General features: G+C 41.5%; 1 protein-coding gene across 5 annotated transcripts in view; it reads right to left on the bottom strand.

Annotated features, from left to right (window-relative positions):
- Positions 1-18,272, bottom strand: part of EZH2 (enhancer of zeste 2 polycomb repressive complex 2 subunit) — a 61,018-nt gene extending 42,746 nt beyond the window's left edge. For 3 of the 5 annotated variants that reach the window (XM_054725970.1, XM_054725971.1, XM_054725973.1), the window contains exons 1-2: positions 18,180-18,241; positions 3,823-3,928 (exon numbers count right to left, since the gene is read on the bottom strand). In XM_054725970.1, the coding sequence (XP_054581945.1) occupies positions 3,823-3,890 (68 nt within the window). In that variant the 5' untranslated portion in view covers positions 3,891-3,928; positions 18,180-18,241. Of the gene's footprint in view, positions 1-3,822; positions 3,929-18,179 lie in introns of all 5 variants that reach the window. The other 2 variants (XM_054725968.1, XM_054725969.1) reach the window with 1 other exon arrangement.
- Positions 18,273-18,749: the final 477 nt, after the last annotated feature.

The raw sequence follows: 18,749 nt of genomic DNA, 5'->3' as shown, positions 1-18,749 counted from the left end.
CAAAGAATGCAAATTATTTAGAGTTGAGAAGGGGGCAAAGAAAGCATGTAATAAATGACGATTATGATCCAGGCGATGAATGTGAATATACAAAAATTAATGAAATACAGAACTTGCCCTTTTGGAGCTAATATCCTACCTAGGAAGGCCAAAAAAAGAAAATGTATTACAATATAAGATATGGACATGGGAGGGTGGGGATGGGGTGGATGGACTGGGCTGCAGAGAGATGGCAGAAAAGGTGACAACACAGGCCTAAAAATTGAGATGGATTTCACAGTCCAAAAAAGAATGAAAGGAACTCCAAGGTATGAGCAGACACACTAGAGATGGGGCTGTACAGGCAGAGCCCCAGCTGACAAACCCTGCTAACAGAGGTGGACACCAAATTTGGTAAAGACTCCAAATTACAAGGGCTGAAAAAAATGAGAAGAATGAAGAGATTTCAAAATTTGAGATAAAAACAGTTGAATGAGGTCACAGAGTTAGGAGTATTCCTTGTGAAAAGGTTAACAATGAAGCCTTCCCGGAGGGTTGCTAAAGTGGAACAATGATAACAGTCCTTAGAACAGAGAAGACTGAACTCAACTAGATGAGTTCAGAAGTCAGGAGGAAAGAAGAAAGCTAGGAAGACAGTGAAGTAGGGCAAAAAGACACCAAAGTTAAGAATAATTGGAGCCTCATTTGACACAGACAACACGGGGGTGAGGGCATGAGTGGGAGGGTGGGGGGGCAATGGGGCGATAAGGATACATATGTAATACCTTAATCAATAAAGAAAAGAAAGAAATAACTGTGTGGGGCAATTGCTTTCAAATCTGCTAGTTAATAGGAGCTCAAGTAATTCTATGCAAATTACTTCAGACATTTAGCACTTCAAAGGCCTAGAACTAGAAAGAATAGGAATCTGATAAAAAGGAATATGTTGCTCATAAACTATTTCACAACTATTCCCATCTGCTGCCTTGACAAATTCTTGGTCCTAGGACGGAGCACCCTGTACCTGATAAACCTATAACAGAAACATAGCATTTAGTTTTCACGGATGTGCAATGTAGGGATTTTTGCAATTCTTTCTAAGCTCTGTCTTGGTAAATAGGTATCATTAATTAGTTGGCATTATGTACTGTTTCTGTACTAGAATCCTCCTTGTCTAACATTCTGGAGAATACCTTTGTTTCTACTATTAGTTACCACAAAGTATGTCACAACAAAACAGTCTCTCAGACCAAGTTTAATTGAGCTAAACAAGTTGCGAGATCAACAACAGAACATTTCAAAACTGAATCTGGAACCAACCTCTCCGGAAGAGGGCATATATGGATAAATTTCCACATTTATAAATGTCACAAAGCTCTTCCAAACAAAGTACATGAGTGGAGGTTTTAGTCTATACTAGAGGCCCGGTGCACGAAATTCGTGCACGGGGCGGGGGGGGGTCCCTCAGCACAGCCTGCACCCTCTCCAGTCTGGGACCCCTCGAGGGATGTCCGACTGCCCGTTTAGGCCCGATCCTAGTGGGGGATCGGGCCTAAACGGGCAGTCGGACATCCCTCTCACAATCCAGGACTGCTGGCTCCCAACTGCTCACCTGCCTGCCTTCCTGATTGCCCCTTACTGCTTCTGCCTGCCAGCCTGATCACCCCCTAACCACTCCCCTGCCAGCCTGACTGATGCCTAACTGCTCCCCTGCCAGTCTGTTTACCCCTAACTGCCCTCCCCTGCAGGCCTGGTCCCTCCCAACTGCCCTTCCCTGCAGGCCTGGGTCCCCCCTAACTTCCCTCTTCTGCCGGCTTGGTCATCCCTAACTGCCCTCTCCTGTAGGCTTGATCGCCCCCAACTGCCCTCCCTTGCAGGCCTGGTCCCTCCAAACTGCCCTCCCCTGCTGGCCATCTTGTGGCGGCCATCTTGTGTCCACATGAGGGCAGCCATCTTGTGTGTTGGAGTGATGGTCAATCTGCATATTACTCTTTTATTAGATAGGATAGGATGAGCTTGTAAATTGAGAGAAAATGAAGAAAATCAGAGTAATTCATTTAGGGGAAATTATCGAAATATAAGGAACAAGACCTCTGAATTATGATCAAAGATAGTGGTTGCCAACTGGTGGTCCGTGAGGTCTGAAAGGTTGACAACTGCTGATCTAAAAAATAAATCTAAATGTCCAGATGGTTCTTTGGAAATATAGGGATAAACAGGCAGATCCGTGAAGAATAAAACCTAATGCACCATTTTGAAGGCTGTTTTAAATAAAACAAACTCCCTCCCACTATCACAGCATTTATAGCATTAAAATCACATTTTCATGTTTTTCATCCCCACACTTAAGTTCTTCAGTAGCAAGAACCATTATTGGCGCAGCTGGTGTGGCTTGGTTGAGCATTTGTCCCATGCACCAAGAGGTCGCCATACACCAAAAGGTCACCAGTTTGATGCCTGTCAGGGCACATGCCCAGGTTGCAGACTTGATCGGGGGGGGGGGGAGGGGGGGGGGGGGACATGCAAACATACAGGAGGCAGCCGATCAATGATTCTATCTCATCATTGAGGTTTCTATCTTTCTCCCTTCTCCCTTACTCTCTGAAAGCAATTAAACACACACATACACATACACACACACACACACACACACACACACACACACACACTCAGGGATAACTAGGTGTCACTGCTAAGGTTAACTACTAGATCTGATTATCCTGAACAAATAAAGACTAAAAATTCACACTATTTTATAAAACATACTAGAGGCTCAGTGCACGAAATTTGTGCACTGGGAGGGTGTCCCTCACCCCAGCCTGAACCCTCTCCAATCTGGGACCCCTCGGGGGATGTCCGACTGCCCGTTTAGACCCGATCCCTAAACCGGCAGTCAGACATCCCTCTCACAATCCAGGACTGCTGGCTCCTAACCACTCACCTGCCTGCCTGATTGCCCCTAACTACTTCTGCCTGCCAGCCTGATCGCCCCCTATCCACTCCCCTGCCAGCCTGATTGATGCCTAACTGCTCCCCTGCTAGCCTGATCACCCCCAACTGCCCTCCCCTGCCAGCCTAATCGCCCCCAACTGCCCTCCCCTGCCGGCCTGATCGTCTCCAACTGCCCTCCCCTATTGGCCCGATCACCTCCAACTGCCCTCCCCTGGCAGCCCAATTGCTCCCAACTGCCCTCCCCTGCTGGCCTGATCGCCCCCAACTGCCCTCCCCTGTTGGCCATCTTGTGGCAGCCATCTTGTAATGACGTGAGGGCATGGTGCAAGGGCCACCTAGGCTTTTATTAGTATAGATTTATGCTGATTTAGCCACTCTCTGTATTAATATTATTAAGACAAATTAAATAAATATTTATTATAAAACTGATCCTAAGGCTATCATTCTATTGTAAGCTCTAATGTTTATTCAGTTTTAACAAAATAGCATCATTAAATATGTGTTACCAACTTGATTATGTTTAATTTGTAAAGCTTTGGTTTTACCATAAGGAGTTTATATCTGTACATTTTAGGGAATATATTTAAAAAATTAAAGTCAAGTCAACCCTGGAGTTCCATTCAACACTCAATTTTGAAGAAAAAAAATTGGAAAAAACCTGGAGTACTGAAGTAATTCAGGAATAAAGTGATAAGGGCTCTGACTGGGTTGATGGCAGTGTGAATGGAGAAAAATGATGGCAAGGCCAACCTAAAATTAAAAAGCCAGATGTACTCATATGAGAAGGGATAAAAAATAGATCGAAAGAGGAAAATATAAAGCCTACATGAGCCACTGTGATGAAAAAAAAAAATGGAACTTATGATATAGACCAAGACATTAATTACTCACATGCAGGTATCACCACAGACAAATGGAATTGGTAGAAAGTTCAAACACCATACTCCATTCTTGAGCATTTTGGTTTCAGGATTCCTTTAGTTCATATGGGCTATATCTATGAATATATGGTATATTAGAAATTAAAAACTGATAAATTTTTAAATCATCAACTTCATTTTTAAATAATGCAATTTGATGACCTGGCCAGCCGGTGTGGCTCAGTTGGCTGAAGCATCATCCCATATACCGAAAGGTTGAGGGTTGATTCCCAGCCAGGGCACAAGTCAAGGTTGCAGGTTCCATCCCCAGTTGGGGCATGCCTATGGAACAGCCAATCAATGTTTTCTTTCATATCGAAGTTTCTCTATTTCTCTCTCTCTCTCTCTCTCTCTCTCTCTCTCTCTCTCTCTCTCATCAATAAGCATATCCTCAAGTGAGGATTTTTTTTAAAATTATAAGCTTAAAAAATAATGTAAGCCAATTTACATCCTATCCTATATAATCCTATATAATAAAAGTCTAATATGAAAATTGTCCCCTCAGGCAGTCGTTCAATGGAGACAGGGAGTGCGACTGCTCGCTCTGACGTGTGCTCACCAACAGGGGGCAGCGCGGAACATGGTGGATGTCGGCAAGACGTCACTGGCAGCAGGCAGCAGTGGAGGCACTGCGGGCCCTAATGGGCCCCAACGAGAGTGGGACCGTGGTGGGATGGTGGAACAGGTGAGCAGGTGGCGCCAGGCCAAGGTGGGTACAAGCGGGGCCTGATCACCCCACCCATCGCCCCACAGATGGCAACAGGCGGCAGGGGGTGGGGCTTCTGCCAAACTCCCAGGCACTGAGGGAGCCGGGCGGGTGGCCCAGCCCTGATGGATCGCCCCCCAGGCAGGCGGAATGGTGGGGCAGTTGAGGGGGTGGCGCCAGGCCAAGGCGGGGTGTGCCAGGCAGGGCTGCAAGGCTCGGGGCATGAGCTGGGGCCCGATCTCCACAGGCCACCCCGAGGGACCCCACCATGCACAAATTCATGCACTGGGCCTCTAGTGTTTTTAAGTAACAGATTTTAAAAAACTATTTTCCTTTAAAGAAAATAATCAGTGAGTGGAATTGTTCTACATTTTATAGAATTTCTTCAATATCTATCTTAATAGAAGACATCTGGATTCTCCTATCTGCTTCAGCATTCATCTGTTCCAATATGTTGTTTTGGTTAAAGAATTTGAGGAAAATCTATTCTCAAACAGATAGATATTTAGCTAGAAATGGGAAGAGTATGTGAGTAGCCTTTTGAGGTAATTATGGATCTATCTCATGCTTTGATATGACACCAAAACTGTCCTGTGAAAAAGTAGTTAGATGACCTTGCAACTGAACCTCATAGGTGTTGTTCCAAGACAACCATTACTTTTCTATAAGCAATGGTAGTTTCTTAAAAGATTAACTGAGATGCAGAATCTGAAACTGTATCAATAAACTTGTCCTACTCTGCTACACTCAAGTTCATTGGCCTATTTACTTTAAATGCATGATTTTTTAGCATCATCATTCCTCATTTAAAAAATACTGGTCCACTGAATTATACTGATTTCCCAGAAGTAAACATATTTCAAAAAAGTGTATTTGTTAAACCCACTGATTTCATCAGACGTCTTTAAGTATTTATTGGGAAACTGTCAAGCTCACAGTGACAGATACTACCCTTCACCACTGACTATAAAAAGATCAACAATCATGGCCACTATTCTGACTCTCCTGCTGCCTAAAACCACCCCATCCTACCAACCAGTTTCCCATAGACTATCCCCATGAAAGAAAGATAAACTAAGATCTTGTTCCAGGGACCTTTCACATCCTAGTATGCCCGTTTTATTTAAAAAGGAAGAAAATGTCAAAAATACACAAGCTCACTACTGCTGGACCCAAACATTCCACCCAAATGACTTGCCAAATGCTGGCAGAAGAATATTCTGAAACTTCAGTATGGAAGGGCTTGGAAAGCCAGAAATAGAGATATTATCAACCAGCCAGTAAGAATTTATGGAGCATTCAGAAAATGCTAAATCCTCTGAGAAACGCAACTGTGTAAGATACAACAGGTGACTTAAGTGCCTAAACTTTAGTGGGTCACTTATACATATGACAACAGACAAGAAAGTATTATGAACAGCATTTGTTTGCAGGAAGTCTTTAGGAAACAGATGTACCAGTAACTAGTAACAAGGGAAAAATAAGGAGAAAAAACAGAGATCATATTTGTAGCCCTGATTTAAATAGTGCTAAAAAGGCACAGGAAAATTACAGAAATGTGGCAATCTTAGCTGAATGACAGAAAACATTAACTTATTACAGCAACAGTGAGTAGACTGCAGTCATGTATTTTCCACAAAAATAAGATCCCTTTCCTCCTCCTAGCAGAAGAGTAAACTAAACTCACAAGTTCACCAGACTCTACCAATCAGAAATTTATTTGGAATTTCTATCAGTTTGAAAAAAGTCTGAAAAAAGACATGGCCACATAAATTTACACCAGCTAAGGAACTGATAGGTCATAAATGTCTTTAAAGAATGTGCTTGAACAATATATAAAACAGATTAACTAAACTTGCATCTAGAGGTTAAAGTTTTCTTTGAAAACTATGCTAATCTATTTTATAAACTAAATCCTCCCATTTTGTTGGGTGTGTACTCAATTTACTGAGACACTGTTGAAGAGAAATGGAACAAAAAATTATGAACCAAAAGAAACGAAAACTATGATATACAACTCATTATAATTCAAGGATGAGCCATGAGACACAAATGAATACTTCAGCACTCCACTTGACACAAGAGAATGAAAAGGTAGGTTAAGTCTTACGCCAGATAGTCTTCCTTCTAGAAAGTCTATTTTAAAACCTCAAATAAACCAACATCTAACACAAATTTAACCTACATTAAACAAAATTTTAAGATAAACTCAATTTAGGTATATACAAAGAATCTGCCCACCATTCCAGCCAATTAGTATATGTGTATGCCTAAGTGAGCATGAGCTAGGTAACAGGAATCTGCTGTTTCCACAATCTGCTCTGCATGTCTTTCACCGTACTTAGCAACTCGAAGCTATTCTAGTGCTAAAAGATAAGTATTTTTCATATAGCAATGGCCTCTGAGTTCAAACCAACAACTGTGCTCAACAGAACAGTGATCTGTTCTCATACTGATAAAATAGGCAGACATGAGCAGAGCAGGAGCGATAGGCCAGATACAGAATGTTATCAGGGCCGAAAGTCCCCAGGTGCCTAGCAATGGGCAAAACTAGAAAAACAACAATTATAGGCTAGGACCTTACCCCCAGGGTGCCCTTTCCTCCCCAAGCACGTAGGTCAAGCAATTGGTTTAGAGCAAGCATGTCAAAGCATGCGGCCCACAACGAATATTTTTGCCCACCAGCCAATATAATGGTATGTAAGAAACGTTTTAATAAAAATTTTGTAACTTAATTTTTACAATATACTGTTATACATAATTGTTAGTAACAAACTACAATGTTCACTAATGACTGATTACTATAATCGTGTTGCATTCGTTTCCCTTATGCGACTTACCTGCAGGCGCACCATTTCTCTCCACTAATACTAGCAGCGAATATTTTAGCAGCCGATTGCCATGTCATTAGTATTGGACTGACTTGTTTGGTATGCACAACAGGAAATATTTTGCTTTCAGAGAACAAGAAAAATAGGTTTATTTGCATTACGCTTATTAATTTGTGCAGTTATTCAGTGTCTGGTAAGTTAATGTTCAAGAAAAAATATTAATTATTAAAGTGTTCTATTATTTTATGTTGATAACTAATTTATTTCAGCCCTTTGTATTCAGCATGTCTCTATCGAAATAAACCTACATGTCTATGAAAATTAAAGCTTTTGTGTTTTTGCGGCCCACATAAACTTACACCTTGCTTATTTGGCCTGTGTTAGCCTTTGAATTTGACATGCTTAGTTTAGAGTCTTAGAGGAGGAACAAGGGGCCAGAGAATAGCCTCAAGGTCCCCCATACAACAGGAGTTGGTGGGGACAGGCTCTAATAGGTCAGCTTAAAAAAGGAAGTAATTAGCCCCTTTTAGCATGTACTTCCACTTTGCTTGCTGGATAAACTGCCTCTTGCACTAGGACAGTGGTCGGCAAACTCATTAGTCAACAGAGCCAAATATCAACAGTACAACGATTGAAATTTCTTTTGAGAGCCAAATTTTTTAAACTTCTTCTAATGCCACTTCTTCAAAATAGACTCGCCCAGGCCGTGGTATTTTGTGAAAGAGCCACACTCAAGGGGCCAAAGAGCCGCATGTAGCTCACGAGCCGCAGTTTGCGGACCACGGCACTAGGAGTTCTAGGCTCTGAATTCTTTCTCAACAGACCTCAAGAACAGAGGTCCAATATCACCACTAACAATACTAGAGGAAAGCTGGGCTGGTTTGGGACCTCAAAAGGAAGTTATGATATGGCATCTTCCTAGGAATTTTTCATGGGTAATTCTGCTAACATACTATTGTTGCCTTATACAGTGACCTTATATTCAAACCCCAAAATCAGATGCAATGCTTTCTCTATTCTGATAACAGAATCAAAAATAGACTCAAACTACTAATTCTAGAACCTCTCAGAATTTCCAGGTACCCTACAACCCATTATCTGGTAGTTTTAGTACTGGAGTTTTAGTGGATGCCACAGGGAGATAAGCGTGCTTGAAAGTACCATTTCTTTCATCTGTGGACATCTCATTGAGATCCCTCAGAAACTTCTCTGGCTCACCTCAGCCCTGAAGTTCATTTTCTTGCTAAGAACAGTAGTCATTTAGAACAAGATGGAGGTAAAGGAGGTAGGATAAGTATGAACTATAGGCCTTTCATTATTTCTCTTTACTTAGCATTTATCACCAATGTATTGCTGAGGTACTATAAAACTTCAAACTCTTCTATATTTACAATCAATGATACTTTTCAGTATTTGTTTTAGCAAATATATTGTCTATTGAATTGATTCTTATAAAAATGACTTGTCACAAATAAGCCCTGAGAAAATACATTTTTGAATCTCCAAAAACCTATGGAAATGGTGTCAAGGCCCGGCCGGTGCTGCTCAGTGGTTGTGCATCGACCTACAAACCAGGAGGTCATGGTTTGATTCCTAGCCAGGGCACAAGCCTGGGTTACGGGCTCTATTCCCAGTGTGGGGAGTGCAGGAGGCAGCCGATCAATGATTCTCTCTCATCATTGATGTTTCTATCTCTCTCTCCCTCTCCCTTCCTCTCTCAAATCAATGAAAGTATATCTTTATATTTATATTTTTTAAAAAGGAAATGCTGTCAAGAATTCACCAACTACAAGGAAACTAGCTGTATAACCCCTGAAGTTACCTCTCTGCAATTTCCAGACTGACATTAAGGTCTTCAAGCAGGCCCTGCCGGTTTGGCTCAGTGGATAGAGCGTCGGCCTGCGGACTGAAAGGTCCCGGGTTCAATTCTGGTCAAGGGCACATACCTGGGTTGTGGGTTGATCCCCAGTTGGGGGCGTGCCGGAGGTGGCCAATCAATGAGTCTCTCTCATCATTGATGTTTTTTCTATCTCTCTCTCCCTTTCCCTTCCTCTCTGAAATCAATAAAAATATATTTAAAAAATGAATGACTTAAAAAAAAAAAAAGTCTTCAAGCAGGAAAAAAAGACTTCTGTCTCAGCTCTTCCATGTAGGAAAGAAAGAAAAAGAGAGGGCTAGCATTGAGTACCTACCACTTAGGATCTGAACTCAGGGCCTAGAAAAGACATGACATTTTGTTTGGTAAACTCTATTTAAAAGCTAATACAAACTGCCTCTTTCTAGAGCCGTGGTTCTCAACCTTTCTAATGCCGCGACCCTTTAATACAGTTCCTCATGTTGTGGTGACCCCCAAACCCCCAACCATAAAATTATTTTCGTTGCTACTTCATAACTGTAATTTTGCTACTGTTATGAATCGTAATGTAAATATGTTTTCTTTTTTGCTACTGTTATGAATCGTAATGTAAATATCTGTGTTTTCCGATGGTCTTAGGCGACCCTGCTAGCGGTTCTCAACCTGTGGGTCGCGCTGTAGAGCCTAAGACCATCGGAAAACACAGATATTTACGTTACGATTCATTAACAGTAGCAAAATTACAGTTATGAAGTAGCAACGAAAATAATTTTATGGTTGGGGGTCACCACAACATGAGGAACTGTATTAAAGGGTCGGGGCATTAGAAAGGTTGAGAACCACTGTTCTAGAGGGTAAAAAAGAGAGTATCTCACCCTTTTTTTTAATAGCCCTAACAGGTGAAGACTGAGGCACCCAATAAATAGTTTGAAGGAATTTTCTTTTCTAGAAAATATGTAGGGAGTTTAGTTACATGCTGTTGTTAGTGGACAAGTGACACCAGACCTTTTTTTTAAATGGTTACAAAAGAAAACAAAAACTATTTTAGTTCTTTATCTACAAGAGTAAATTCTATAGGAAGAAAGTATGTACTTGTCAATCTGGGTTTATGTTAAGACAAAGAAAACTTGCAATAAATCTGACAGAATGTATGTCCAGTACACAGACCTCTTACAATTTAACAAGATAAACCCATTTTTTAAATTGATTTTTAGGAAGAGAGGAAGGGAGAGAGACAGAAACATCAATTTTTAAAATGCTTGACAAAAAAGTGTATGCAAATGGCCAATAAGCACCTTCAAAGATGTTCAACATTCCCCGGTCAGAAGCTCAATGATTACAGCATCATCCAGCTACACCAAGGTTGCCAGTTCCATCTCCAATCAGGGCACATACAAGAGCAACCAATGAATGCATAAATAACTGGAATAACAAATCAATGTTTCTCTTTCTCTCTCTCTCTCCTCACCCCTCTCCATTCCTCTCTTTCTAAAATCAATAAATAAAAATTTTTTTAAAAAGATACTCAACATCACTGATCACAAATTAAAACCACAATGAGATACTTAACACTCATTAGATGGCCAAATTTTAAAAGACTAGCATGGTAGACACTAATTCCTTGTCTGTTACACCTACAACTGAAATTATAATTCATGAAAAATGGCACAACCACTTAGGAAAAGTTTGGGAGTTCCTTATAAAGTTAAATCAGTATCTACCACATGACCCAGCAGTCCAACTGCAAGGTGTTTACCCAAGAGAAATTAAAGGATGATCCACAAAAGACACATAAATGATCATAGCAGCTTTAGTAATAATAGCCCCAAACTGAAAACAGCCCAGGTGTCCATCAACAGGTAAACGAATAAAAACAGTATAGTGATACAATGCAAGACTACTAAGAAATAATGCATAAATAAAAAGTACTAACACAAGCACATAAATCTCAAAAATATGCTTGATGAAAGAAACCAATCTCAAAGGAGAATATACTGTATAATTCCATTTATGAAATTCCTGAACAGGAAAAATCTGATGGGTATTTGAGAATGAATGATTGTGAAGAAGCTATAAGAACTTTGAGATAACATTCTTTTTTTTTTTTTTTTTAAGATCTTTTTATTGATTTTTAGAGAATGGAAGGGAGACAGAAACATCAACTGGCTGCCTCCTGCATCTCCCCTACCAGGGATGAAGCCTGCAACTGGGCATGTGCCCTGACTAGGAATCAAACTGGTAATCTTTCCATGTATCGGTCAATGCCCAACAAACAGCCACACTGGCCAGGGTCTATCTTGATTGAGGTCATGGTTACACAGGTGTATATATCTTCAAACTGCACCATTCAAATGTATATATTTTATTGTATATAAACTACATTTCTATAAAGCTGCTTTTTTAACTAAAAAATAAATACCTTTTTAGAAAGCAATTTGACATCTAGTAAAGCTTGAAATGTGAATACTATAGAAAAAGCAATTCTTCAAATAGAAAGTTGTCACACAAATGTTCAAATATATAAGGGTGTTCACTTTTTTTTTTAATATATTTTATTGATTTTTTACAGAGAGGAAGGGAGAGGGATAGAGAATTAGAAACATCGATGAGAGAGAAACATCAATCAGCTGCCTCCTGCACATCCCCTATTGGGCATGTGCCCGCAACCAAGGTACATGCCCTTGACCGGAATCGAATCTGGGACCCTTCAGTCCCCAGGCCGATGCTCTATCCCACTGAGCCAAACCGGTTAGGGCAGTGTTCACTTCTTTTAAGGAGAGAACACAATGTCCATCACAGAGGGTTGCTTCATTCTGTGACATATTCATAAAAACTGAAATACTATGTATTCTGCTTACAACACAACCTGATAGCTTAGAGCAGGAAGCAGCAAACATTTTCTGTAAAGGGCCACAGGACTAGTATTTTAGGCCTGGCAGGCCACATCCAGTCTCCTTCCATGTTTTTTGGGAAGTTTTGTTATTCTTTTACAACTATTTAAGAAATACTAAAATCACTGGCAGTTCAAGGGACACACACACACACACACACACACACACACACACACACACACAAAGACGACCTGAGAGATCAGGATTTTGAAACCAAAGTGCCCAAATTTAAATCCTTATTCTACCACTAACCAGTTTTAAGCAATCTCTCTATCTCGTTATTACAGTATCTATATAAAATAAATGAAAGCATTTAGAACAATGCCAAGCATACAGCAAGCCCTAACGAAATATCAGCTATGTTCTAATGAAATAGATCTCTCTGTAATGCCCTAAAAACGTTGTTTTAGAACTAAATAACTTGATCCCATTTCTGTAAAATATATGTATAAATACATATTCATATGAATACATTGGAAAGTTTAGGAAAAACATACACCAAATTGTTAAGGGTAGGGAATAGGATTATGTACAGAATCAAGAAAGCTTTCACTTTATAAATGCCTAAATTGTTAGTATTTTAAACTGAACACATAATACTTGTATTTAACCAAGAGATGTTTCTAAATAAACAAAGAGATAAAGCACATGTAACACCTCTTTCTTTACTTACAGGCACTAAGCACATATTTAAAAACTTGAGAAGTGTTTAGTTCCAATAATGAAATAGCACATCAACTCTCAAAAACAATACCGGCGCAATACCAGTAACTAAGAATCATTTATCAAACACTTTGTCTCAGGTGTAGTGCTAAAAGGTTTCACATGTAATAGTTCATTTAATCCTCTCAACAACCTTATGGCATAAATACTGTCATTATGATTAAATTACAGACAGGGAAACAGACATCAAGGACAACTTGCCAGCTCAGGAACTGGAACCAATGAAAAACAACTCTAAAAACCACACTCTTAAAATACTGTCCTCCCTACCTTCCCAGAGTGACCACTACAACTCTGGCTAAGAAGGAAATCTGCCAACACCTTCTAGTCTGGGTATGGCATCAGATTGCACCTCCTATAAAACTACAATTATGTATTTTTACACACAACTGATTGGTTCAAATACTCTCCTGAGAACCCATAACTTGAATCATCCAGGAGACTAGTATATAATTTAGAGCAGATAATATGGAGTCAAACAATTTAAATTTAAATTTCTAAATTTAGGAATCCAGCAATTTCTAGCATGGATAATCCTGGGCAAGTTCTTAACCCCTCTTAGATAGCAATTTCCTTACCTGTGAAAGTTTTCAGTGTCTTGATGTTAAAGTGTTTTTATTGTAAAATATACATGACATAACATTTACCACATTAATCATTTTTAAGTCTACAATTCAGAAGCATTAAGCACATTCAAAATGTCGTGCAACCATTGCCATCCTTGTCCAAAACTTCATCATCCCAAACAGAAACTCTGTACCCTGACTGTACACTAACTTCCCATTCCTCCGCCCTTCCCTCAGTCCCTGATAACCTCTATTCCACATTGCCTCTATGAATTAAGTACTTATTCCAACATTTTCTCCTTTTGTATCTGGCTTATTTCACTTGCAATGTTTTCAAGGTTCATCTATGTTTTAGCATGTATCAGAATTTCATTCTTTAATGTCTAAATTATATTCCATCGTATGTGTATACCATGTTTTATTTATCCATTCAACCATTGATGAATGCAGGGTGATTTTTGCAAGAATTAAAAATAAAGTATCTGATGTGAGTGTTACCACAATAAAAAAAATAAACAGCCTAACCGGTTTGGCTCAGTGGATAGAGCGTCGGCCTGTGGACTGAAGGGTCCCAGGTTTGATTCCGGTCAAGGTCATGTACCTCGGTTACGGGCACATCCCCAGTAAGAGGTGTGCAGCAGGAGGCAGCTGATCGATGTTTCTCTCTCAGTGATGTTTCTAACTCTCTATCCTTCTCCCTTCCTCTCTGTAAAAAATCAATAAAATATTTAATAAAATAAAAAATAAAAATAAAATAAACAACCCCAGCCAGTGAGGCTCAGTGATTGAACATCTACCTACAAAGGTTGCGTGCTTGGACCCCAGTAGGGGCATGCAAGAAGACACTAATTAACGGTTCTCTCTCATCATTGATGTTTCTATCTCTCTCCCTCTCCTTCCTCTCTAAAATTAATAAAAAATATATTTAAAAATAAGTAAAAAACAAATAAATGAATATGGCATCTGGGAAATAGTAGGCATTTTAGTGTCTTTTTTTGTCATATTTTTGCACCAAATAGTAGAGTAGTGTCAAGATATGGAATAGTGTAACCATCTCAAAAATGTATAAACTATGCCTTTTGAGAGATTATTGGATTTGCTAAATCTACCTTTATCGTATCACTCAAGTGCATGAAATTCGTGCACGGGTGGGGTCCCTAGGCCTGGCCGGGATCAGGGCCTTCCTCTCCACCCCCGCCCTCTCCCACAGCTGCTGGCCAGGGCCTTCCTTCATTCCACGCTGCCTCCTGGTGGTCAGCACACATCATAGCAAGCGGTCAAACTCCAGAGGAGACAATTTGCATATTAGCCTTTTATTATATAGGAGAATTTTCAAAGAATGATAATGAGCATTGCAATAAGTGATCCATATTTACACTGGCTAGCCCCATTTCCTTCAGCTTTAACTTCAAAACCTACCTCAAATTACTCCAATAAAGAACTCATCCATTGTAACTAGACACCTTGCAATTGAAAGATTTACTATTCTCAACCGCTTTCCCCTCCTCATATTTTTGCATAAGGATCATCAATATCAACATTAAATTAAGCAGAAACTATACTTGAGGTCTCCAGATGACTCAAGCTTTTCTCTAACTGCCTGAAATACCAAACATGAATACCAATTGTTGTACCTAAAAGATATCCAACTTTCAATCACAAATCATTAGAACTATGAGAAACCTTGAAATTTGTTTACTGTGATGCTTATTTATCTTTGTAATCACTGCCTCTCCAAGAGGGAGAAAACATACCTTCCAAAGTTCCTCATGACATAAATATTAATATAGCCTGTTTGCTTTGCCAGTTCATTTGTCAAATTATTTCCCTGTGTTTCATATTTTCTTCATTCATTCAACTATTAAACCCCTATTCTCTAGCAACTACCAGGTATACAGAAAAAAAATAGGACAGAGCCTCTGCCTCAAGGCACTTAATAGTGAAGACGGCTGCTGCATAAACAAGCGGTTACAATCCAATTTGATACATGCTAAAATAAAAGTATGAACAAAGCCCTGTAGAATACAAAAGTGCCTGAGAATTCAGGGTGGCCTCTAGAAGATAATCATTATCATCTGACCCTGAACCTTTTCTGAATTTAATGAGCTGTTCCTCTCCACTCATGCTCTCATCCAAACTGAAGAATTCACCTGTCCACACAGAGTTCTTCATAATTCTTCATCATTTGTACTGACAAAGACTTAAAAAGCAAATCCATAAATCATTTCTACTTGACCCCAGATTGCATTAGTTCCATAGAGGATTTTTCCTTGTTGGTTTTTAAGAAGCAGATCAACTTTCTTAAGCACTGTTTATTTAGGCCAATACAGAAATCAATGCACATTCCTGGGGAAATTTGCCTAAAATTTTTAAGTGGTCCACACAAAGATAATCATGTATGTATGCATGCAAGGCAAAGCTGGTATAATAGCATTAGAACTATTTTTTTGCTTAACTACATTAAATCAACAAGTGGGTGTGTGTTTTTTAATCACTGCTAGTTAAACTGACTAAATGCATTCTCAATTCAGTCAGAAAAGAAATATTTTTAACAAATTTTTAAATGAATTCCCCAAAAAGACTTTAAAATATATCTTGTGGCAAGTACAAAGATAGTAATTACCAAATACAAAATACTCAGAAAAATTCAAATTTCTTAGCCTAAAATATACAAATTTCTGTCAAATCTACATAACTAGCTCATCTCATAACAATGGGCAAGATTATCAGCAGGACTTTTTAATATATGATGATTATTGGCAAGTAATCTAAATGTAAACATTTGACAATCTCAGTATTGAGGTCAGCACCAGAAATGTCTGTTCAATTTTGTCCAACTCTGTAAAATATATGTAATATATATGTAATAAAGACTTCCACACTGCATTTCTTTGTCTCCATTTTTATGAAACCATAATATTGTAGGTATATTAAATCTTCATCAGACAGAACAATGCAAATCAGGAGAGTGCCTATGTGGTTCCAAATTCCTTTTCTCTTAATATATTAACTTTCAAGAAAAATTTGAATTTAAGTTGCAATTTTCCTAAGTGTTTCCAGGACTTTAAACATTACGTTCCATAATACACCTCCAAAAAGAGAGAACAGGGTTCCTTAGAATCCTATCTATTCCTAATTTTAGAGACTATGAAAATAAAATATATCTTAAATACTTTTCATTTTCTTCCAAATAAAATGATCAACAAATTAGTCAGGATTACATATTTGTTCCACTTTTTATTCCTACACATGAAGTAACTGCTAATGCTCATGAATGAAGAATAATAAGAAAATAAACTCCAAAACCCTTAGATATATAGGTTACATTAAACTGTATCAGCATTAGTGTTTAAAATTGTTTTATGTAACATTAAAACGCTATGAAATTATAAACTCGACCTTTGAAACCTAGAAAGTTACCTTGTAGTAAAATATTTTTAAATACCAAAGACACATTTTTATGTCCAAACGAATTTAAATTTTACAGAGTCTGTGTGATAAACAAAGGAAGTTTGGCTTAACAGTGGACAGCACACATTCAATTTATTAAGCAACAAACATTTCTGGAGCCAGTATTTTCTGACTCGCCAACGCTATTGTTCGCGGAAAACAAAACCAATTAAAAACTGTTAACCATACCACCTAAACACATATTTGTCATAAGCATTTTATTTTGATCAACTATTTCTACCATCTCACCCTTATTCAACCTCTAAGGATTTGGGGAATACTCGTTGACTAAACGACAGTGGATTTCGTTAGCACCTGTCGCCATTCTCAGATGTATCGAGTTGGCCAAAACAGCTTGTAATTTTTTTAAAATAATGATTCTTTAGAAAGTGGTAACTCACTAGGCATGAGTTCACCAAGTTTTCCAAAATATCGTGCTTCTCGATTCCTCCCGTTTTCAAAAAGTGACCCCGTGGCACAGACTTTGTCGGTGGTTGGAGGGGGTACACAATAACGCGGGAACTCGACGCAAAGCCCTCCAAACGAACAAAACCAAAGGGGAGAACAGCTCGACCCTCCCCTCAAATTTAACATAAAAGCCCGACGGGAAGGAGGCAGCCCGGCACAGCGACGGTGTTTTCAGGCTGCTCTGGGGGAAATGTCACAGGTGCGGCCACTCTGAGTCCGGTCCCCACGAGTCGTCCGGGTCGCCGGGGTCCCCTCGACCCGCGCGCCCGAGGGGCGGGGGCGTGGGGTCGAGCCCGCCCACCCGCGCCCGCACGCCCCTCTCCCGCCTGCTGTCAGGCTCCAGTGTCACTGCCCCATCCTCGCGCCGAGCTCCCCCGAGACACAGTCCGTCCTTTGTCTGAGTGCTCACTCGGCGGCGAGGTCCCACCAACTTGTGTTTGCCCCGTCCCACCCAGCGCTCCACACAAAGGAGACTTGGGATCGGGCGGCCAGCCCGCCCCGGACACCCGAGCGCCCCGGCCGGGGCCCGCTCCCCCGAGGGGGGAACGGGCACGCGAGAGGACCCCTCCGCGCGGCGCACGCTCCTGCCTCTGCCTCGGGTCTCCGGGCTCGAGTACTGCCCGCCCGCGGGGTGGCGCGGACCAGCCCGGACTCACGGCCCCCTTCTGAGGGGTGTCCCCTCACCCCGCCTGCAAAAGCGGCGACCCGGCAGAACCCGCTGGAGGAGATACCCGGGCAGGCAAAGCGGAGGCAGGAGGGTCCCGGGGCCACCGCCGCCGCCCTGCGCCTGGCTCCAGAGCCCCGCCGGCCGGCTGGCCGCCCGACTGCGGCGCGTTACCTGCTCCCCAGCCCGCGCCGCTCCCGCGCGCTGCTCCCGCGCACTGCCACTACCGCCCGGGCTTCGTCTTCTGCGTCCCAGTGGGTGTCGGACGCTCCCGGACCGAGCGCCAAACCCGGCAGCCCAATCGCCATCGCTTTTATTTGGCCCCCCCGTCCAACCAAGCGCCGCCCCGATTGGCGGGACGCGAGCGGGCTCCCATCCAATCACAGGGCCCGCCGGGCGCCGAGGCGCGGAGCCAGCCCCTCACAGAGGCGCCCGCGGGACTCTGCTGGGCCGGGCCAGTGGCGCGCGCGCGCGCGCGCGAGCGCGGAAGCCGGGGAACGCGGCCCACCAGTGGGATCGCCGCTCGGCTCTTTGTTCTTTTGCTGAAGGTTCGGTGCCTCGGGAAGGGAACTAGAAGCTGTGGAGCCCGAAGTGCGGGCCGCGGGCGGGAGGCGGACAGGATGTGGTGGCGGGAACCGGCCGGAGGGCGGGACGGCGCGCTGGCGGCGCTTGGCGGGAACCGCCGCGTCGGAGTTCCCGGGCCCTAGGGGCGGGGCGGGGCCGAACGCCAAGTTTGAACCAGTT

The sequence above is a fragment of the Eptesicus fuscus genome, chromosome 14, assembly GCF_027574615.1.
Source record: "Eptesicus fuscus isolate TK198812 chromosome 14, DD_ASM_mEF_20220401, whole genome shotgun sequence".
In the NCBI taxonomy this organism is placed as follows: domain Eukaryota; kingdom Metazoa; phylum Chordata; class Mammalia; order Chiroptera; family Vespertilionidae; genus Eptesicus; species Eptesicus fuscus.
This window is presented reverse-complemented; position numbering and strand designations above follow the sequence as displayed.